This window comes from Gambusia affinis, linkage group LG13 (assembly GCF_019740435.1).
Source record: "Gambusia affinis linkage group LG13, SWU_Gaff_1.0, whole genome shotgun sequence".
Taxonomy (NCBI): Eukaryota; Metazoa; Chordata; class Actinopteri; order Cyprinodontiformes; family Poeciliidae; genus Gambusia; species Gambusia affinis.
In genome coordinates this window covers 24,578,688-24,602,020 of record NC_057880.1, presented here as the reverse complement: position 1 = coordinate 24,602,020, position 23,333 = coordinate 24,578,688, and the positions used below count along the sequence as shown (strand labels likewise).

General features: G+C 37.9%; 1 protein-coding gene across 3 annotated transcripts in view; it reads left to right on the top strand.

Annotated features, from left to right (window-relative positions):
• Nucleotides 1–23,333, top strand: part of dntt (deoxynucleotidyltransferase, terminal) — a 133,069-nt gene that overhangs the window by 33,394 nt on the left and 76,342 nt on the right. For all 3 annotated transcript variants that reach the window (XM_044135928.1, XM_044135930.1, XM_044135929.1), the window contains exons 2-3: nt 869–1,043; nt 6,385–6,486. In XM_044135928.1, the coding sequence (XP_043991863.1) occupies nt 869–1,043; nt 6,385–6,486 (277 nt within the window). The remainder of the gene's footprint in view (nt 1–868; nt 1,044–6,384; nt 6,487–23,333) is intronic.

Below are 23,333 nucleotides of genomic sequence, written 5' to 3'. Positions count from 1 at the left end.
TGTGTGTTTGAGAAGCTGGGTCCTTTGTTTTTATTGCTGGTTCAAGAATATCAAATTAATGGGTGGCAGAGATTTTTTGAAAAACAAAATAGAAAGATAAATACCTGGTTAAAGAAACTAGTTTTGAGTTATAATTATGAACATTTCAAGAACGTTTTGTCTTCAATTTTATTTCAAGTTTGAACTTGAGTGGGTTTTGTAATATTTGTTTATATTGAGGCTAATTTTCTAGTCTGGATCAAATTTTTTTGTGTGAAGCTGAACGTCAATTCAGCCGTTTTTCTATTATTTGGATTGTCATACTGGTTATATTATATTATTTTACACATCAGCTAAAATTTAAGGGGAGGTTTTATGAAAAATCAACTTATATCATGTTATGAAGTCCGTCCCTCATCAAAAACATACCTGGAGTGTTGTTTCCCCACTCAGCTCCTCCAGACAGCAGCAAGTAGCAAACAGCTATAGTAAGAACTGTTGTAAACGGTATCATGGAGAAGTATTGTGAGGCAGAGTGTTGGAAAGACTAGGTGATTCTTAAAGGGACACAGGTCTAACTTCCAGTTGTCAAATTGCAAAGTCAAACTTGTTTTAAGTTATTCTTGATGTTTACAACGTTTTTATCACAACTGAAGGCAGCATAATTACTTGACTGCTAAAAAATGGCATCATGTGCCTGGAAAATACATAATACAGCCACTCTGGAGGATTGGACTTGGCCATCCTTTACCTATGGATTTTTAACAGTTTGAGTTTTTTGTTATGATATTATAACTTTAAAGTCTATTCAGCAGGATGTTTTTAGTATCTGAAATGACATGTAGAAAACGTGAAGAAGCTCTGACTGGATTTGTTCCTCTCTGCACAGCGATGCCGTCACCCATGTGGTGTCAGAGGACAGCCAGCCGTCTTCCCTCTGGGCGTGGCTTAAGGGTCGCTCGTTGTCGGATCTCTCCACAGTAAACGTGTTGGACATCAGCTGGTTCACCGACAGCATGAGAGAGGGAAGACCTGTTCCCGTGGAAACCAAACACCTCATTCAGGTTAGTCTAGGCTGATCACACACAGCTAAACAAGCGATTACAGGTTACAAACTAACTCAGTTTTTTAGAGTTAGAGCTCCACTCTCTTTTTTCAGTTATTGTAAATATGAATTTGTTCTTAAAGTGTAACTGTGAAAGTATAACCCTGGCCCCTGACAAGTGTGAAAAATGGCAGCAAAGTGGGCGGAGCAAAGAGACACTGAGGGGCGTGGTCAAGTCTGGGGATATTACAAAAGAATTTCTGTTGCTTACTTATAAACTTTGTTGCTTTTTTTTAGCGACTTTCCAGGAACCTCTAGTAACTTTTCACACTCGCTATTCAAACTCCTGACTCGCTAACAATGTACATCACGATACACGCATGATATGTCTGATAAAATATTAAATAATTTCACTGAACCCTGATCTGGAACTGCATGGCATTCTGGGGGATGTAGGCAGAGCAACAGCTTTGGCCGCTCAACCTCTAACAGCTAGCTAACAGCTAGCAAGGTTGGTCACTTCAACTACCTCCCTCGCTCTTTGGTTACCTAGCAACTCACTCACTCTTTGGTTACTTAGCAACAAGCTGTTGAGGAACTTGCGCATTAGCAGTTTAAGGTTTCAGCACCATGCCTCATAACTGCTCAAAAATAGAAAAACAGCGGCGTGGAGAAAGGAGAAAATGAGTCCAACAGCTTGAGAAGAAACCGCAAATAAAACAGGAAAGGTCAATTCACCAGTTTGGCCAAACATTTTCACCTTGGTCGTGTTTTTGTGATAGAAAGTGTATCCCTGAACTCTTTTGCAAGTATGACGTGTAGCAAATAGATTTTTTTCAGCTATCTAACCTCAGGTTGAACTTGTTGTAAATGTTCAATATTGTGGAAGATTATCAGCTTTCCTGAACGTATCCCTCCTGTCTTGGAAGAATCTTTCTTACAAGGACAAAAGGAATCTTTCATAATCCTTTCACAGCGCTGATGATCTGTTACTACTTTACACTACATAGATCTCTTAATCAGAAGACTTCTGGTTTTCAGTTAACATGATGATTGATAATTATGTACACCGACTCACTTTTAAGACAGTTTTGACATTTAGCAAGCAAATTAACATAGGAATCATTCAAAAATGTACCAAAAAATGCTGGAAGTTTGATGCCTAACTCCAGATGTTTCTGCTCAGTTCTCTTCTCTTCTCTGATAGTAAAAAATAAGAAACAAACATCCTCCAGATTGTGTGGGAGTGTCAAATGAACTCATCAGCTGTATGTCAGGGCTCATAGCAGCGCTGACATAACAGACACACATGGATGTATATATATCCATATTTTCATGGATGCGCAGTGTTTTCTCTCCTGAATGGCAGCAGCAGAGCCTGGGAGCAGATCAGGCCCTCATACATAACACTCAAGCGTTGCCAGTTTGACAGCCATGATGTTTTCTCTGTGTAGCCTGCTTGGACAGTAATGAGAAAATAATACAGCGAAGATGCTTCATATTCTTTGGCGGTGAGTTAGGGGTGTCAGCAGAGCTGTTCCCATTCCTCCTTAAAATGGACACCTGCAGAAAGTGTTTACAGCGTTTTATTTCTCTACATTTTCATAAGTTACTTCATTATTTCAAATTGTGCTAAATTTGTCTTTCCTCAAAATTCTGCACATAAGTACTTTGTTACAGTAATGTGGAAAAAGGTTTAATTTACTCAGATAAATCTAAAAAACCAAGAAATCACATTAACGTGAGTATTCACAGCCTTTTCTTAATACTTTGTTGATCCACCTTTAAATCTGAATCACCTATCTTTAGTGAGTTTAAGCCGTTCTTCTTTGCACCAATCTGATGTTTGTATGTCCTAAATAACAGATTAAAAACAAGAAATGTCTTTGTTGTTGACCTTCTATGTGTATTTGTTCAATAATTTAGCTGTAATTTAAAGTGTTGGTCATTTTGTTGGTATATGGTTTGATTAAAATACAATTAATTCTGATTCATTGATTAGACGCTTCAATTAACTCAGTTAAAACATTTAATCCAGGACCACAGTTAATCTCAATCTAGCCATAGTAGGACTAGAATTTATTCAGATTAACTGGATTTATTTCATCTGAATCTAGTCTGAATTGGAATCTATGTAAACTGGAGTTGAATTGAACCAGTTTGTCGTGTGAACTGTCAATTTGTTGTGGTGATGTTGCATTTTCCCAGTGGTAGTTTCACATCGTGTTATAATGTTACTCCATTATAAAAAAAACCCCAAAACAACAACAACAACAAAAAAAAACCTGGAGTGTTGCTTTAATACTTTCATGCATGTTACAGAAATCAATTAATCTCCATGGCAACCATTCACGTGCAAAACACCTGGTTGGACCTAGCTCAGCCTTCAAAATGCAGCTCCTTCTTTCCAAACTCTGCCTCACATAACAGCCCTCTCTCTCCCACTCAGATCCATCAGACTAGCCAGCACCAATTAGCAAACGACTGCTGGAATTGCGGATAATCTGAGCTCATTAGAAGAGCTATTAATCAGTGAAACGCTGGTAAAAATGTTGTGAAAGGGTTAACAGAGGAGCCGTGTTGCGATGACTTCCTGAAGGCGGAGTTTCAGAATGAGCAGGAGTTTTAAAGAGACAAAGGCCCAATTTCAAGGCATTAAATTACAAAGTCACATTTCTTTTAAGTCATATTTTCTATGTGCAGCAACTGAAGGTAACATAGTTACTTGGTTGAACTATAAAATGGGAATATGTGCCTGGAAAATACATATTGCTGTCCCTTTAAAATTAAGGACATTTCTGGAACTAAATCTGCTGAATTGGGATATTTTATTTTCTGGTTTGCAGAATGGCTGTTTAAGTGCAAATTACTTAAACAAATTTCTGATTTGAAAAGAACAAAAATGGAAAATCGACTCCCAGAGGAACTGAATGTGTGCGGATGTGCGTGCTGAGGAATAGTTGCAGGTTCAGGAAGTGGAATCTCATGCACCTTTGCCCTGTTTGCTGCTCTTCGTTAACCCGCTCATTTGGCCGTGTGACGGCCTTCAGCGGGGCAGGAGCTGCAAGCCTGGATCGCCTCGACGGCTCCAATGCGAACACGAGGCTGTGTGAGGGGTAGCAAAGCTTATGTTGCCCTTTCATCTCAGCATATGGTGTGTGTGGAGAAACGAAGCCCCGGTGTGCAGACTGCACACATTAGATTAGTTACATCTAAGTCACAGAGCAAAGGTGAAGAGGACGCTGGAGGGAAGCCCAGTGGGGGATGTGCTACCTCTGCGCTCTGGCTTCCTCCCTCTTGTACAATATGGCTGCATAATAACTGAGCCCAGATGGGGGAACCAACCTCAGCATGCAGAGGCACTGAGGTTTTTCTCCACGGAGTCACAATGCCATATTACATTAAACCAACTGCAGTTAAAGTGGAATAGCAAAGGAGAATCCCCTCCTGTTGGGTTTTAAGGAAACACAGACAGGAAGTAATGAAGGCAGTTTTAGTTTTGGCTGCCAGGAAAAAATTTCAAAGCTGTTATTTTTCAGGAGGGAAATGAGGAAGTTTCCTAGGGGAGGATAAACGCTGATCATGTTTGAATCCAGCCCAGTATTTGATCTGTTAAATCATTTTATCATCTATTAAAGACAACATTTCCTCTCTGAATTAATTCCTGCATCAGGATTGTCTTTCCAACAGAACAAAAGCATTTATTTTTACATTTTTCAGCCTCTTTATCTTCCAGAATCACACTGTAGTTAGTTCAGTCTTCTGAATAAAAGCATCCCCACAGAATCATATTGCCTCCACCGTGCTTCACAGATAGGAAAGTGAATTTAGTATGTAGGTCAAAACATTTATTTTGGTCTCAAACCTCCTCCATAAAACCCTGATTGTCGTGTCAATGCTGTCGTGTTTGGTGATATTTGCGATGTATGGAAAAGAAATTTAGTCTCAGTAGAAACAAACTTTTGTTAGACATTGAATTTATAACACTGATTTTTTTTAAATCCTGTACAGTTATACATATAATTTTACTTTAATTAGCAAAAAATTCCCCTGCAGAAATTTGACTTCAAATGTGACCTTCTGGCGATAAAGTCAAAACAATCAGCACTGGAGCGAGACGAACAGATTTCAGCCAATCAAATTACTCTAACTGATCATGTGACAAAGCGCTAGCTGATTAGCACAGCTAACTGCTAAGGGGCTTATTTAACGGTTCTTTTAAATGGCAGAAAGACAATATCTGAGGTGAAATGGAGAATTTGGTTGCTGCATCAGGTTTGTAAATACCGATATGTTTTAAATTGTTAAACTGAAGAAAACGTTTCTAGAGTTAAATGCACAGCTGTCATTGATATGAGGGGAGGTTTTTGCTAGTGAATTTAAAGTAAAAAAAAAAAAAAAAAAAAAAAAAAAAAATCACATGCACAGCTGCACTGGATAAAAAAAATCTGTTTCTATTCAGACTTTGTTTCTCCCGTAAAGCAGGAGCACAAAGTGGACAAGACAGATTAATAAATGAACAAAATAAAATGCAGGATTTAAATCCTGGCTCCTAACTTCCCCAGCCTGGTGGGTTTGAAAATGTGCTCTGAAGGTTGTGATATTATTTTATAACCCAATCCACACATTATATTGCTAATTGGATGACTTTTGAAAGCAGTTTGATAGATTTTATTTCAGGTTAAAAGAGGTCGTATATTTTGTATGCTGCACTTTTATTTTTAAACTTTTGTCCTTTCACATTTGCCCTGCTTTGCATTTGTCTATAATTCCAGACAAATGCATTCCAATAAAAATAATTACAATAAAAATAAACCATGAATATTTTTCACATACATTCTCTCCACCCACATATACGGATGATCGTCACAGCACGCCATTTTACATTTTATGATGTGTAATTGTCTCCACGAATATTAAAAATTACTTTGGTAATCCGTTCGCAGCTTATTTTACAAACGTGGAGCGTTTTATTCGTGGAATGAAAAGGCAATTTACAGGAAGAAAATTGGATGATGACAAGCAGATTTGTAATGCCACGGGTTAGGTAGTGTAATGGATTTGGATGCCACCAGACTGTGAGATGAGTGTCATTAGCCTGTTGCCCCGGAGACACATAGTCATAAAAATAACTTCTCCAAGGCAAATGGCTGCATTTGGATGTAATTGAATTTGAACTCTTGGCTGTGGGCTCATCAGGAAGTGACCTTTCACACTTTTACACATTCAGACCATCGGAGGAAAATATGACCATGAATTTGAGTGAATGAGTTTGAATGAGTCACAAACATTCGAATGAGTTTGTGCCTCTCTGGTTATTTATTTATTTTTTTACCTTTTTTTTTTTTTTTTGTAAACAGGACATCCTGCCAGAAGCTCCTAAGGCTGCTCCCGTGAACACGGTTTCACAGTACGCCTGCCAGAGACGGACAACCACAGAAAACAACAACAGGATTTTCACAGTAAGAAACACTTAGTGGCTGCCCTGCTTTGCGATGTAAAACGCTCCCCTAATCTGTTCTGGTCTAATTGGATAGCTGGCTCGCCTCACTCACCGGCACTCTGACACAAAAAAACATTAACCTCCGAATGAGCAGCATCTGCAGCCACGACGTACCGGAGGCAGAGCAGCTGACATGCGGGTGATCCCCGCCACAGGGGGGCAGACATGGACACGCCCTGCAGCTCTGCCGCCGTATCAATCTCCTGCCTTGTCAGTGGAGGCGATGGGTCTGACTCGCTGCCATCTGTGGGTTTAGGATCACAGGAAGGAGCAAATCAGCAGCAGAAGACGATGTTGCTCAGCTTTATTAAGTTAAAGCTGCAGTGTGTGACTTTCTTGTGGTTTGACATGGAAAATTTGTGAACCAAATTAAACCCGTTTGCCTTCTCCCAGTGCTAACTGGAAACAACCAATCAGAGCCAGGAGGAGGGCCTTAGGGCTGTCAATCAAACCCTGTGTGGTGCTGCTCATCCCACCTCATTGCTCTCTGCTGATTTGTAGAGTAAAACAGTAAAAGTACTTCGCTACTGTTCATATATCTGAAAAATCTACTTTTCAGAAATACAAAATCTTACCGGTTTTTTTCCCTCTAGTTTCTTAATATACTTGAAATTAGACAAAACTAACTTTTAAGTAACTTTTAAGGCTTGCTTTAAGTAAATAATTCCATAATATCGATGAAAAATTACTAGTCCCACTGGCAGATTATTTTGCTTATTTCACAGTCGTTACCTAGCAACACTGGCCAAGCCCCGAGCCGTTGCCTAGCAACCCAGTTCTAATTCCATTGGCAGATTTTTTTCACTTACAAACAAACATTTTTCCCGTGTTATAAGTTAATTTATATGCCAATGGAACTGCTACTTTTTCATCAATATTAAGGAATTATTTACTTTACAAAAGCCTATCATGCTGAAAACATACTTACAGTTTTATTGTATTTCAAGTTTACTAAGATATTTGCTGTAGAAACTACACCAAAAATATTTGGTAGGATTTTTTTTTGTGTGTTTGCAGTGCTTGAGCTTTTATCTTTCTGAGGACTTTTTATTTTAACTTCCTACATTTTAAGTGAAATATTTGTACTTATAAGGAGTATTTTCTACTCCTCATATTTTCACAAAGAACTGAAAAAATATTGATAGAAAAAATCCACGGCTCGCACAGAAGCTGTGTTATGGTTTTGGTAATTCACCATTCAGTTGGATGCGGCCAAAGCAAAGCAGAAGGAGAACACACTGTGGCATGAGAAAAACAAAATCAATGGAGACTTTAACCTGACTAACTTTGCAAACAACAGAGGAAAACATTCAGAGACGCAAAACATTCCCCATCCATTTTAAAATATCCCTGCATTTGTTGGCTCAAGGAACGACTAGGAACAAATTCTCTCTGTCTTGTGCAATTAAAATGATCAGTATTTTGTAAAATGTCTATTCCACTACAGTGCAAAAGAAAATATTTTAGACTTATCCAAGTCATTTTTTATTCTTGAAGGTGAATAAACTGTACCTCAAAACTTGTTCTTTTTTACTTTTACTTGAGTAAAACAGTCTAACATGTACTTGTACCTTCACCTGAATAATTATTCAAGTATCTGTGCTTCCACTTAAGTAGAGAATATTAGTAGTTTTGATACCTCTGGCTCTCAGCCGATAATGAATGCTAAGCCCAGTTAGCATTATGGACAAACAGTTTTCCTGCAACAGTAAGTTGTTTCTCCAACATTAGCACATTTAGCAGCGCATTCATGACTTTGATTGACAGCGCTAAGCCCCTCCTCCTGGGTCTTATTGGCTGTTTTTGGTCGGGAGTGGCGCATGTCTTCAGACGGCAATAGCAGCTCAGGGAGGAAATGGAGGAGATTGATCTTTTCACAGATTATCTGTCTCATATCACACAGTTTTAACAAATATCTAAAAAAAAGAGCATATTTAAAAAAGTAAAGTTACGTACTGTAGCTTTAAGAGTTGGTGAGCGGAAAAGGCAAAGGGAAAGGATGTTGCATTTATGATGATGATTAACAGCAGCTGCAGGTGGTGAGTGAAACATTAGAAGAGGAAAAAAGAAACAATCTGGTTTCGGCGTGAGGTCAATGTATTTCTCTGGTCAGGAATAATCGACTTGTTTGCTGATCATTTAATCACGTTTCTTTCCACTTAGATTAAATGCAAAATTAAAATATATTTTCAAGCAAATGATACAAAAACTCGATACTTACCTGGCATAACATTATGACTAGTAGTTTAGTAGTATGCTGGTCCTTTGTTTGGTTTTAAAACATGCCTGAAGCTCTGAGGGAAGGACTATTTAAATAATTTTGGCTAAAAATGATAAAGAGTCAACAATTTAAAAAAATAGAGATTTAATTACAAATGCGAAAATCTCTTAGTGGATTTTCTGCGTCTTCATTGAATAATTGCTCTGAATCAACACAACAGAATGACGCGAAAAGTACCAGTAATATTTTAGATCTCATCTTTTTTTCTGGTCATTAGATTAGAAACTATGTAGTTTTTCCACAAATAATAGAATTCCACAAAAAATGGATCCATCCTCTTTTTGGTAAATAAAAAAAGTAAGAATAATATATCTGGATTAAAAAACCTTAAAACAGAAGGGAAGTCATGTTTTTTTTAAAAAAACTATCACATTTCCTATTGTAGATAAAAATATTATACAACATTTGTTGCTCTAAATGTGTTTTATTTTGCTGGACGAGAGTAAAAGTGTCTCTTTGGATTGTAAAAGTCGCAGATCTCTGGGCTAGTTGTACAGATACTGCAGTATCTGACGCCACCTGAAACTGGTTGCTGTGCTCCTCAAACTCTTCCTGAACTGTTTTTGCCATGTGGTAGAACCAGCGATGTCAGTAACGCGTTAGTTTGTAATGCGTTACTGACGTCGGACCACTTTTTTCAGTAACTAGTAATCTAACGCGTTGCTATTTCAAATCCAGTAGTCAGACTACAGTTACTTATCAAAATCATTTTTGCGTTACTGCGTTACTATCTTCTTTTGTTATTTAATCGTATTTCCTCTACTCGTCTTGTCGAGTGACCGACGTCTCTATGCGACAGAAATCTAAACAATGGAGGAAGATGCGCATTTTGTTGGTGGAAAAACTGGAACTATTTTGAGTTTCTGTCGCCAAGTCCGATTATTATAAGCGGCTTTGGGCTTCATTTTTTTTAAAAAGTCGCTTCCAAATTTAATGAGCGGCGGGTTGCGCCTTTTTGGGCTCGTTTTTGAACGTGAAGTTGCTCATTTGGGCTTGGAAATAAGCAGAGACTCATAATAAATCCCAGAATTTGTCCGTCATTAAGGTAGTTTTAGTCAGTCTCTCCTTGTCCATCATTTCCCGGATGATCCGTCCCGCTGTATCTTTGTTAATGTCAAGTTAATGTATTACCTCTGAATGACGTCGAGCTTTGCGTTGCGCTCCAGAAAACTGCAAACATCGAGACCAATATGAACAGCGCAATAAACATAAACAGGCAAGAATAAACGTGTCCGTAGTTTCCAATAATTCTAATAGCAACTTAACGCCACTATAATTATTAATATTACGATAAGTGTCACAAATCTGTGCAGCCATCTGAGTTGTGAGCTGCAGGAGGAGCTCTGTGCGCTTTGACACCAAACACAGGGCCGTAACGCAGAACCTGGAGGAGGAGGGGGGGCTAAAATCCTACTTAGAGTTTTCCAGACAACAGAGGACCACACAAATTATTTACGTTTTTATTTTTTATACAGTTTTTTTGTACAATCTCCTCTTCAGTTCAACCTTATAAGTGGAGACACATTGTTGATGTTACCATTATAAAATAGCTGATAATTAAGTATTGGCAAAGATCAATGTTATTTTCACAGGAGGCGGAGCGTTGTTGTTAGAAGCTGCTGAAAGTAACTAAAAAGTTACTTTTAGTGTAACTTAGTTACTTTCCAAGTCAAGTAGTCAGTAATCTAACTAAGTTACTTTTTCAAGGAGTAATCAGTAGTCCCATTAAAGTTACTTTTTCAAAGTAACTATGCCATCACTGGGTAGAACACACTTCAGGAAATATTGTCTCCATCAAAGGTTTGTATGGTCTTTAGTCATTTATAAAGCACACGGCTATTAACTGCACCAAAGTGCTGTACAGTATTCATAAAGACCTTGGTTACTCTTGTTCTATTACAGATTTTTCTTCCACTCAACTTCCATTGATATTCACTCTTTAAAAAGCCAGACTTGTTGTGGCTAACCCTTAATGAATGTCTGCTGGATTGCTCGTGAGTCAGTTTCATCTGTAAGCCATCGTCATTAAAATTCCAAGAAATAAAGACCTGCGTAATATTTTTACATATTATGCAGATTTATTTCACGAATCTACATAATATATGAGTTTTTGAAACAAAGGACAAAAATATTGAACTTCATCTCAATGTTCTACACTGTTAGCCTTTGCTGTATTTTCTACAGCTAAATACCGCAAAATGCCCAGTAAAACTAACATAAAACATCTTTACAATTAGTTACTGTAATTTGCATTGCATTATGGGTAAAGGACATAGTATTACAGTAACTTACTGTATGTTTTGAAGTTGCAGTAATTTACTGTTTACACATTGCAGTAGTGGTACTGTATTTATAATATCTTGCACTGTTAGCCTTTACTGTATTTTTTACAGCTAAATACAGAAAAAGGCCCAGTAAACTAACATAAAACATCTTTACAATTAGTTACTGTAATTTGCATTGCATTATGGGTATAGTACATAGCATTACAGTAACTTACTGTATGTTTTGAAGTTGTAATTTACTGTTTACACAGTAAATTACAACTGTGTAAGTACAGTACAGTAGTGGTACTGTACTAATAATGTCTTTTGCGGCCATGTAAGAATTCTATTTGATTTCCAACGGTCATCATAGATGTTTCATCGTGGTTCTCTTTTTCTTTATTTTTACTACTTTAGTGGTTAACATATTTTAAGGCAGAAAGAGAGCATGTATTTTTGTTTTTTTCACATCCTAGCTAACATTAATATGCAGTTTATCTAGCTACGTCATCAAGGGTGGCCGCTTCCAACGTTTTCTGATGACGTTTGTTTTAAACTCGAAGCTTTTTCCGTCCAAGTGCAAGTGCAGCTCTGTCGCTGTGGGCTCACACTGCTTCAGCTCTTCAAGACAGGTAAAAAAACACTTAGAAAACTGTTTGAAGCCAATGTATATTTTAGATGGAGCTAACGTAACTTATAGCATCATGCTATAATGCTATAACTTAGCATGAGGTGAAAGATAGAAAAATATGATGGTGTTATTTTTGAGCTGGTTCGAATTAACGTTAGCTAAGGTGCTAATTTTACCGAAGGTTTTAGCTTGGCTTTTGCCGCTAAATCTTCCTCGGCGACTAGCTTTGGGTTGAGATAAGCTCAGTGCTGAGTGTCTGTTAGCATTGTTGTTACATCCTTTGTCGAACAATATAACGTTAACTGATAATTGATCCCCCCCCCTTTTTTAAAAATACATCTAACTGTTCATTTGTTTAAACCATGACCTTGCAAATGTTAAGAGTGCAGATTAGCTAGGTCAACAAGGATGAATTCTAACGTTGTTCTTTTTTTTCTTTTTGTCAGATGACTTTTTTTAACTCCCAAGCTTTTTCCCTCCAAGTGGCTGTGCAGTTCTGTCCTGCTGAGTGCTAACATAGTTTCAACTCTTGAAAAGACAAGACAACAGGTAAAGAGACAGCTCTTCAAACATATTTGAAGCCACAAAATAATCTGGAAATGTAGAGGAGCAGCTAACCTAATCTATAACTTTGAGCTTGCTACAGCTAGTTAGCCTGCTAAAGTACCATTACATCTCCAACATAGTGTATAAGAGTCTGTAAATGAGGACAAAGGTGGAAAACATTCAAGTGGTTTCTGTTATTTTTTGAGTTGGTTCAGCCACAGTGGCAGGTGGACAAAAAAGTTAATTTCCAACCCTGGTTCCATATAAGGACTGTTCACCTGTTTAAACCATGCTCTTACAAATTTAAAGTTAAGTCAGTACTAACAGGTGCAACTATGTACAGGTGTAAATTCTGCAGCATTTGTACTTCAGAATTTAGAGAATTTTGTACTCATGTGAAGAAACATCAACACACAGCTAATTATCAGTTTTGTTGTGGAATAGAGCAATGTCCTACTTCCGTCAGAGAAAAATAAAACATTTAGAAGAAAACGAGGACTCAATCTTCATCTTGGTTGATGTAATTTTATATCGACTCTTAACTTAAAACACACATCTTAAATCAGAATTGTTCAATTAATTTGTTAAAGGGATCAATTCACCCAAATTACAAACATTTTGTTAACCCATATTGTACTTAGCCATTCAGATACTGTATTTGTGGAATGTAATGCTTTCAAAAATGCATTTAGCCTCACAAACTGCCATTCACATCTGCTGTTTCAGAGTGGTAGCAAAATGTAGGGGTAAAGTCTAGTCTAGTCTCCGGGGTGAGGTTCTCAAAAACCTGTTATAATCTGGGTGAACTGGCCCTTTAAATATAAATTACTACCAGTAATTCATATTTAAGAGTTTTCCTTTTATGTTTCAAAGGTATCTTCCACCAAGATGTCTGTTGAGATGGAAATGACCTTACCTACAACACCAAGGGTAATCATGCTTGGTAAGAGGAATATTTTCTATCACTATAATTTTTTGTAGCAATGTATGTAATAGTTATGGTAGTCTGTACTTTTACTCACTAGCATTAGCTTGACAAGGGTTTGTCTATTTTAGGAAATAGCTTGATGTCTGCAACCTGGTGGATGGTCAGTATGGAGAAGAAGGTATTTTTCGAACCTGAGCAACTACATGACTTTGCCAGCGTCCTTGCTGTCTTTTTTGGGTCATATTATGACTTCAATCTGGAGTATCAGGAGTCAGCATCCACCACGCTGGAGATGATACAACTGTAAGTACTCTACACCAAGCCATTTATGAATTAAATTTAATGACAGTTTGACTGATGATGAAGATCCATAGCTGATTGCTGTATTGTATGTCTTCATTTTAAAAAATACAATTAATATATTTTATTTCTGTTAAAAGATTCTTTGTGAGGATCAATCCAGATGTTGATACCAAATGCACAGCCAAAGTCAGTACAAACTGCAAGACGGGAAGTCTTGTCAAGAGGAAAGTAGTCAGTGTCAACTCCCGGATCAACACCTTCCTCCAACGACTCGCTGAATTTGAATGGAGGACTTCCAACTAGGTAAGCATTTTACCAAATGTTTATTATTTTATTGTCTTTTCCTCCTATCTTGCATGTTCTGACTTTACTTTAGGCTTTTTAATATGATTTTAATGATTATTTATAAATGGCATGTGATTCCTACACAATAGCCCTTTAGAGTAGCCTGCATCTTTTCTGTGTCCGTGGTAAAAAGTGGATGTCGCTGCATCTCTTACTAAATCACAGAAATGTATAAGTGTGTAGTCGTTTAATTGAGGTGTTTTTTTTTATATTATGCAGTTTTCAGTTTATTAGGCACACCTTTGCAGTAATCCGTCAGCACCAACAAAATGACTGAAAAGATTGTTATGACATGTTGTACTTCATCGTCTCCTTGGGGACATTTGCAGGGTCTCAATACAGTACGCAATCGTTTGAATTAGTGAAGACTGACTGACTGCTTTTGCCATAAACAATCCAAAAACCTGAAGTGAAGCCAGTCCTGCTCATTCTTTATGCAGCTTCTATTATCACTTCAGTGTAATTGATTTTTTTTTTTTAAAGAAATTATCAACTTAATGCTGCTTTATGCCAATGATTTTATGCATTTGGACATTGTCACTTCAGTTTAATTTGTCAGCCTTCCTGTTGATTTGAAAATGTAGATAACTTCCTGACCATCTCATGACCTCCCACATCGTCTGTCTTATTCTTTACAGTTCAGCTTCCACAAGATGGATCTCACTGATTTTGTTTGACAAATGGAATAAAAGTTCTTCTAATGTAGGAAATGCATCTGATATAACAATATTTATTGATATGAATGCCTACCATATAGTACATTATCGCACTTGCACTGTTACTGTGATGTATTGTGTAACAGAGCACATTTAAGCTACTGTTAACTGCTTTCTGACAATGCAGCCTCTGCTGGTTTTTTAAATGAAGTATATTCTATATATTTTTTAAAAGTCAGTCTTTAATAGTTTATGGCTGGTACTTGATGCACACATGTTCATGTTGCTACATACATGTGCCATAAAAATATTGACATGACCTGTAGTGTGTTCTATGGTTTTGTTGTTTTATAGCACATTATATTATATTGTGACATTGTTCTTTATGACATTGCGAATATATAAATGGATTTTATTTCAACAAATCTGCTGAAAATAAATACCTGTTTTTATTCACAGTACTTGGACTAAAATTTCTTTTGTGAAACTTTTCGGTTTATGGTAAAATATTCTTGTATTAAAAAATGTAAACTTTAATTTACAGTAAAACTGACATTATGTTGTGAAACAAGTTTACAGTAGACCAGCTTTACTATAAAATACATTTACAGTTTTATGCTATAAACTACATTTACAGTAAAGCAGTTATAACTGCAAATCACACTCACAGTAAAAATTAACTGTGAAATATCATAACAGTAAAGGTACTGTGGAATGGTAATTACAGTAACCTACTGGCAACACTGTTGCCAGTAAGTTGCCAGTAAGTTACTGTAGAATGGTGATTACAGTAACTTACTGGCAACACTGTATGCCAGTAAGTTGCCAGTAAGTTACTGTAGAATGGTGATTACAGTAACTTACTGGCAACACTGTTGCCTGTAAGTTACTGTAGAATGGTAATTACAGTACCTTGCTGGCAACTTACTGGCAACACTGTTGCCAGTAAGTTGCCAGTAAGTTACTGTAGAATGGTGATTACAGTAACTTACTGGCAACACTGTTGCCAGTAAGTTGCCAGTAAGTTACTGTAGAATGGTGATTACAGTACCTTACTGGCAACACTGTTGCCAGTAAGGTACTGTAGAATGGTAATTACAGTACCTTGCTGGCAACTTACTGGCAACACTGTTGCCAGTAAGTTACTGTAATTACCATTCTACAGTACCTTACTGGCAACAGTGTTGCCAGTAAGGTACTGTAAAATTACAATAAAAAGTCTAACAGTGTACTTTTCGGAGCTGCACTTGTACTTGCAGTGAACTCCTCCTTGTAGGAATCCAGCTTTCTTCTTTGTTGTTCTCATTTTGCATTTTGTCGCATCTTTCAAACAATCCCCCCGATTTATTTTTGCCTCCGATTGTGAAGATGAGAATCTTCTGTGTGTAATAAGGTGAACCAACTGCCAACTCCAAGTGTGCGCCTGTGTGGGAGCACGGAGACCCCTTGATGAGTTTTTGTAAGACCTATTAAGCGCTGCTTATGAGGGCCTGTGAGGCATCTGCTTCATAATGAGTCTTAACTTCCCAGAGAGGCTAAATGTTCATATTCTTGGCACACGTGCCACGCTGCTTGCCCACGTGGTTTTGCATGTGTGTATTAAAACTCTTCCTGACTCTCACACGTGTTTGTCCACATGGACGGGCAGGTGCAGATGTGCACACCATCAACACGTTCTCACCTGAGGGAGGCTGCTGTTCAATTTCTGATCCACGGTTTCTTTCCACGGCATTAACTCCGTAATTAGCAATCCCCCTCTGTTTTCCTATCCCCATGATTAACTCATTATCTCTGCATAAAGCCACACGGAAGGAGAGTTTCTGATTAGAAAGGCTGTTCTAGCTGTGGACCTGAGAAAACTACAGGTAAAACACTTCACCGGGGCAGAAAAAAGTAATTACTTTGACTCGCCACGTCAGACAGGAGTAGAAAAAAAAAAGTGTTGCGTTGCTCTTTGACTGTAAACCAAGTCACTGCTTAGAAATTATTGCTCGCCAACCAGGAGAACTGTGATAGGATCGTGTGATAGTGCTAATGAGGAGAAACCAATCGATCCACATTGATGATCCTGAATCTGCTTCACTGCCTGCTTGGTTACACAATATCTCTACTGAATGTGCCTTTGCTGCTCTATTTGCATTTAGTTTTCTGCATATTTGTTGAAATACTCCCTACACGTAGTTGCTTTACTCTGTCCCTTACACCAGTGATGTCCAACAAGTTTTCTTTTTGGGCCATATCAAAAATCCAAATGTCCTTAAAGAGCCGGTTGTGCCAAAATTTACTAATAAAACACATGAAAATATTAACAAATAGCTGTTCAATAGCATTCAATAAGTGTTTTTAAAAATATTGAACATATTTTCACACTGATCAGTCCATCCAGGATCTTGTGATAGATTTTTCTTTTACAATCAAAATCACAAACTTACGGCTGAGTAAAAATCAGAAAAAAAATGTGATTTGGAGTGAATTTTGCAGATTTTTGAAAAGCTGGAGGAACTTATTTATATAATTTGGAGTCTAAAGGGCCACAAAAAAAGCTATGATGGGCCAGATTTGGCCCCCGGGCCTCGAGTTTGACACTATGTCACATTTCACACACCGAAGTTGGATTTAATTAGGACTTTATGATAGATAAACAAAAAAATAGTGCACAATCGTGGCAAGGAAGGAAAATGACACATAGTTTTCAAAATCTGTTGCAAACCAAAATCTAAAAAGTGGCTCAAATTGATCTTTATCTTATTATCCTCTTTACATTTCAGCTTCACAAGTTGCCTTTTCTTTCAAATATTGAAGAAAAATCCACCAATCTGCATATTTTCCATGACTAATTTTGAGTTACGTTCCAAAGAAAAATCTGTAAACATGGTGCACAGTACAGACCATTTATTAAAAGAAAGATATTATTTTAACATATAAAATATATGAAACGTAGCATAACTACTCAATGTGTACTGAGTTAAATGGACATATAAAATTTTAGATAATGATTAAGTGATTAAGTTATTAAGAATCGAGCGTTTTTCTTGATTTTAAAATACATTTTTTGTTGCTCTGTTCCTAATTTGACCGGCGATATTTTTGCATGACATTATTCAACACTATTTCCCAGCAGTTGTGAGTCACGGTTCTGAATGGCAGCTCCACAAATAAGCAGCAAGTCAGTGGGTGAACTGTGAGTGTGGCTGTTATCACTAAAGGGAATCTCGTGGCGAAATGCGAAACTGTGTGGACTGAATTTGTGTTCTGTCACAAGCGCCGCTCTTTTCATGAACTCAGACTAAACGCCAACTTTTGTGAAACTGACCCGAAGGAAGTTACAGTCGGATGTCTCCCTGGGCAGCCAAGTCAATTTCCTCCCTGACTGATTTCCTTTTACACTTTACATTTCTCAGACTTTACTTTTCCCTCCTATTTCTGCACCTTTTCGTCTCTAATTGAGACTATTAGTCCCTCTCCAAATTACATGTTGAATCAACTCTACTTTTTTCCATTTCTGCTCTGGATAGAGCAACACCTCTTAGCCTAATAGCTGGTTTACTGTGAAAGCCACTTCTGGTGCTAAAATAAAAAAACCCAAAAAAAAAAACCCTTAATTATAAATCACTCAACTCAAAAAGTCCAAGCTGTTGAAGCACAGAAAGAAAATTCATGTTTAAACATCCATCCATTTTCTGGTCACCCTAGTCCCTAATGGGGTCGGGAGGGTTGCTGGTTCCAATCTCCAGGTCACCAGTCTGTCGCAGGGCAACACAGAGACACACAGGACACACAACCATTCACACACACACTCACACCTAGGGAGAATTTAGAGAGACCAATTAACCTGACAGTCATGTTTTTGGACTGTGGGAGAAAGCCGGAGAACCCGGAGAGAACCCACCATGCACAGGGAGAACATGCAAACTCCATGCAGAAAGACCCCGGGCCGGGAATCGAACCCAGGACCTTCTTGCTGCAAGGCAACAGCTCTAGCAACTGCACCACTGTGCAGCCCTGTTTAAACAAAGAATAAAATTTATTTTAACTCTTTTTATGCATGAAACTAAAATGGCTTAAGATGTTTCTTGATACAAGGAAATGTCTTTGTGTATAGATGAGTTCATTAAAAAGATATAGGAACCATTAGAGAAAAAAACTCGGCAACAATTTATGGCTTGAGGGGTTGAGAGGCGCATCTGGTGGAGCGGGGTTTGCTGGTGTAAGAGCAGGAAGTAGGAGGTGCAGAGAGATGTCAGGAACACCAGGAGAGAGGATGAGCATCATCCCAGCAACACCCCCTACCAGCCGAGGCGTCAATCACACACCGACAGCGAGCGGCCCTCCATTCCACAACCATGCGCTATTGATTTATTCATCCCTGCTTCCTCTTCCTCCCCTCCTGCCTCTCTGTTACACCCATATTACTTCTCTTTTCCCTTTTGTTATTTCCAATAGCATCTTCTTCGTCTCATTGTTCTGCCTCTCTCCACACTGTGTCTACACACACACACGCGCCCGAACACACACGCACACACGAGTCAATCCCCCAACCTATTTCTTTCCTGCTCACCCTTGAGTCGACTGCTGTCATCACTTCACCATATGCCGGACGTAAAGAAACACAGAAACTGATGTTTGTTTCCTGACTGATTGATGTGCAGCATGGGCAAAACTTTTCTCAAATGGCAACACACACACACACACACACACACGCACACACGCACACACACACGCACACACACACACACCCACACGCTTAAGCAGTTCCGTGATCCAGATCAACCTGGTTCTGTATGAAAAAACATAAAGAACCATACTCGTGTTTTCAACTGCTTAACTGGTAATTGCCAATAATAACTGTCAAGTGTTTTCTTTTATATTGCTATGGAAGAACTTTTTTTGTTTTTACAAAATAGTTTTATTTTCAGCATTGAAGAGTTTTTCAGCAAGAACTGCCTGTTTAAGGTTGAATCTTAATTGAACTTAAGTCTTGTATTTCTCCAAATCTTTTTTTCTTTTCATTTTTGTGTTTCATTTGCTACATGCTTAAGATTTAAAGGGGATGTATTGTGTAAAATTCATATTTTGTTTGTTTTTGTGTTTCCATTTGGGTTTCTACTGGTTCTAAAAAAACAGAATAAGGATTTAGGAAAACACTCAGCTGTGTTTTTTTTTTTTTTTGGCAAGAAGTTATTATTTTTTGGTGTCTGGTAAACATCACTGGCCATTGGAGTTCCAGCATGTTTGGTCAGCTGGTCTAACCATTGATGGTACAACGGCTGCTGGAAAAGACAAAGGTTTTGTTGTTAGCTTACCATCCAGGTTCTTGTTGGTTGTACAGGAGGCTCCACTTCTGCTTTTCAAAGGTGTATGGTTGTATGATTGCGTGAGTAGAAGTTGATTTGGGCGTGCCAGGTGGATTTATACTGGATTTAAAGTGATAAGAGGCCCTTAAAAAGCTAAATCGGAAAGAGACTCAAAATTGGCAGAACTGAACAGACTAAAGTCTGTCTATCTTGGGCTGATTTTATGCAAAAAATGTAACAAACATGTTTTGTAGTGCATAGAAGCATAGTGGGTCACATTTGAAGATTCATCACTTGTGGCTTTATTTGCACTCCTAGTAAAACACAGCATGACACTTCCTGGTTATCTCCAACAACAAAACATATATATATATAACTTTGCCAAGGTGGGTCAGCTTGGGTCCCTCATTCTGTGTAGAATTTTACAAAACACACCAAGACTTGCAGAGCATTTATAGATTTTTGCTTGGAGGGGTCTGTGTGAAATACAGGAGGCAGTTTGAGCTCTGTCCTAGTTTAATCAATATTGCAGCTGCCACTTTATGGCTCCAGCTAATTAAGCACACATCATCACAAGACATGGTCCACTGGAACAGGTGATGCGTAAAAAGGCCAAGGTGGCTTAAAAAGGGGCTCCTCCTGGTGGCCATTTAAATACTGATTATCAGATTTTATAAGACTCATTTAGGTTAGAAAAGTGTTTAGAAGAAGAACGTAAAATGAGCTGGCATAATTATTCTTGCTGTAAAACATCAACAACAATAGAAGTACATAAGGTCCAGAACCAAATCCATCTGTTCTCTGTTAATTTTCCCGTCATGCATTGAAGGAGAGAGCTGAGCAAAGGCATGTCCATTAGAAGTTGGTGGTGGGGGGTAAATGGCTGCACTATATCAACGTCCCCAAACACACGGCCTCCCTGGCTACCTTGTCTCCTCATTAATCAGATAAACGCATATGCAGGGTGTAGCCTGGAGCACGAACACCACATAACTGCTGCAACAGCATGACAGCTGACAAAACGGCAAAGATCGAATGCGTGTATGAAGTTCCATTTTTCTACAGGTTAAGCAATTACATGAAAATGTTGGGTTGTTTTCTCTGCTCCATTAATTTCAAAAAGCTTAAGGGTCACCAAGGCTTAATTACTCCAATTCATTTTTCTCAGTAATAAAAAAGAAAGTTTTAAATCTTTGGTAAATTTTCTTGACGAGAGTTAAAACATCTAATGGCTCACGCAGCTCGTTGAAAGCATGGATATATTATTTGTTTTCTCCCAAAACCTTTTGTGTGAAACAGAACAATATAAACTACAGTCCCTGTTAACTAATGGGGTAATGTGGACAGGCTGATTATTTGTTTGATTAGTGTTGGTTTTTCCTCCCAAACTCACAGATTTTGAGAAAAGATCTTAAACTTTTCTGGTTTGAGAGCTTAAGATCAGTTATTTTATAAATTACATCAATTTAAGGTCTTCATCTAAACTTTGAGCAGAAACAGTTTTATGTGAAAACTAAAAACGTACAGGACCTAAAACTGAGCCTTGCGGAACACCGTAGTTTAAATCCTCTGTTGGTTATGAAAGTGGGAGATTTTGAGGCAGATTGAATAATTTTATAGTTTAGATTAGGGTTGGGACATCATACCATATACTTCAGCTAACACCTTGAAAATCTTGAGATATCTAAATATGCGTAAATGTTTGTATGTGTAGTTTTTGTTCCCTTTCTCTGTACAATACTGTGCAGATTGTGACATATTCAAAAACAACTAAATATTAAAAAGTTGAACCTCTTGGGAGAAAAATCACCAAAAGTTTCACTGAAGCTGTTCTGAAGTTTTTGTTCCTGCTGATGTTGCAACTAATGTTTAAAATCAGTAGAAAGTAATCTGTTGATTTTGAGAGTTTTATTTAAAAATCTCAAATAACAATGATCCAGAAACATAATGGCATGGAATGTCATTATCTTTTATGGTGAAAAAATGCCAAACTTTCCGCACTTTTCCCTGAAAGTGTCTCGGCAGGTTGATTTGTTTATATCTAACATGCATATTTCTTCACACTGTCAAAAAAGTTTCAAAAATTAACAGAATCTGCCACCCTACAGCACCAAATAAAAAGGTTTGACAGGTGAACTAGTGGTTTATTATTTTGTTTACCATGGCTGCATTATGATTATGGCTTCTTATGAAGATATAGGCTGCAGTACTTATGGAAAATCTTTGCTAATCCACTCAGTTCATGTGTGCATGTGGCCTCTGGAGTAGAGAAAATGTGAGTGCAACAGATGCAGAGTGTTGTCGGCTCAGCTGGAAACATCTCCTATGTTACATAAGGTTATGTTGTTAAGTTGGAAAACATTACACTGAAAATATTTAATCTATAATGAAAAAGCGAGAAATTAGCATACTAGAGCCCTGGATCATCTTTTCCATTTGAAAAATGACCCAATTACTGGGTTGTACTTGTTGTTTGGGATGCAATGTGCTTACAACACATTGAGTAACAAGCTTGAATTTCTTATTTTTTGCATGCTGGAGGAGAGCCCAGCTGTTTGTGTGTGTGTGCGTGTGTGTGTGTGTGTGTGTGGGGGTGTGTGTGTGTGTGTGTGTGATGTAAAGGGTCGTTTTCTCCCCATGTGCAGCAGTAAACGGGTCAGCGCCTCTCAGGGGGGAGCCGGGCTGCAGGTCTGCGCCGGACCACGGGCGGTGCAGTGACCTCACATTTCAGCTCGGCTGGAGGAGAGAGAAAGCCGACGTAAATGTGCTAAAATCCAACTCTGCCGAGTTCGTGGCCTGAATTTCACTTTCTTCAACTTTAGTCCTCATATAGCAGCAGCCACTATTTTTTAATCAGCCGTAGAGCGTAGAGGTGGAACGATTCAGCTGGTTGTTATTTTATAGATCTGTTTTTTTTCCCCCCTTGCATTGCGAGTCTTATAAATATTCCCTAATCATAGATTTTACAAGTTGGCTTTCCTTTTGCTAACCTCAGAGTCCAGAATGGAGGAAACTGAATACCCAAACTCATAAGACTTGATACTGAAACCTGCAACAAATGCACTGTTAATACAAAACATCTAATATTTCAATGAAAGTGAATGGAATGATTTTGTGCAGCTTTCAAATGCAGGAACTGCAAGAATTATTCAAATTCGTCTATTTATTATCCCTGATATCACAGCACAACACTTTATAACCCGGCTTTATAACAAGTAGAACAACATTCTGTGCTCAAAGCAGCTTTTATTTAATTTATTAAACTATAGCAAGTGGTTTAAACGTTAGCTTTAACTGAAACTTACTCATGGATATAGACGGCAACTTAATGCTACCACAAACACCAAGAATAGTGAAAATTGTGCAAGTTATAACAGAAATGTTTAAATTAAAGCATTATGACCAATGTAGAAAAAATTTAATAAATATATTTAAGGGACAAGTGGTAAATAAACACAAACTTAACTGCTCTGTCAGAATGCTAACATGGGAAACACCAATCTAGTTTATGTAAAATAAACTGGAGGGAGCTGACAAATGTTCCCTCCAGAAAACTAA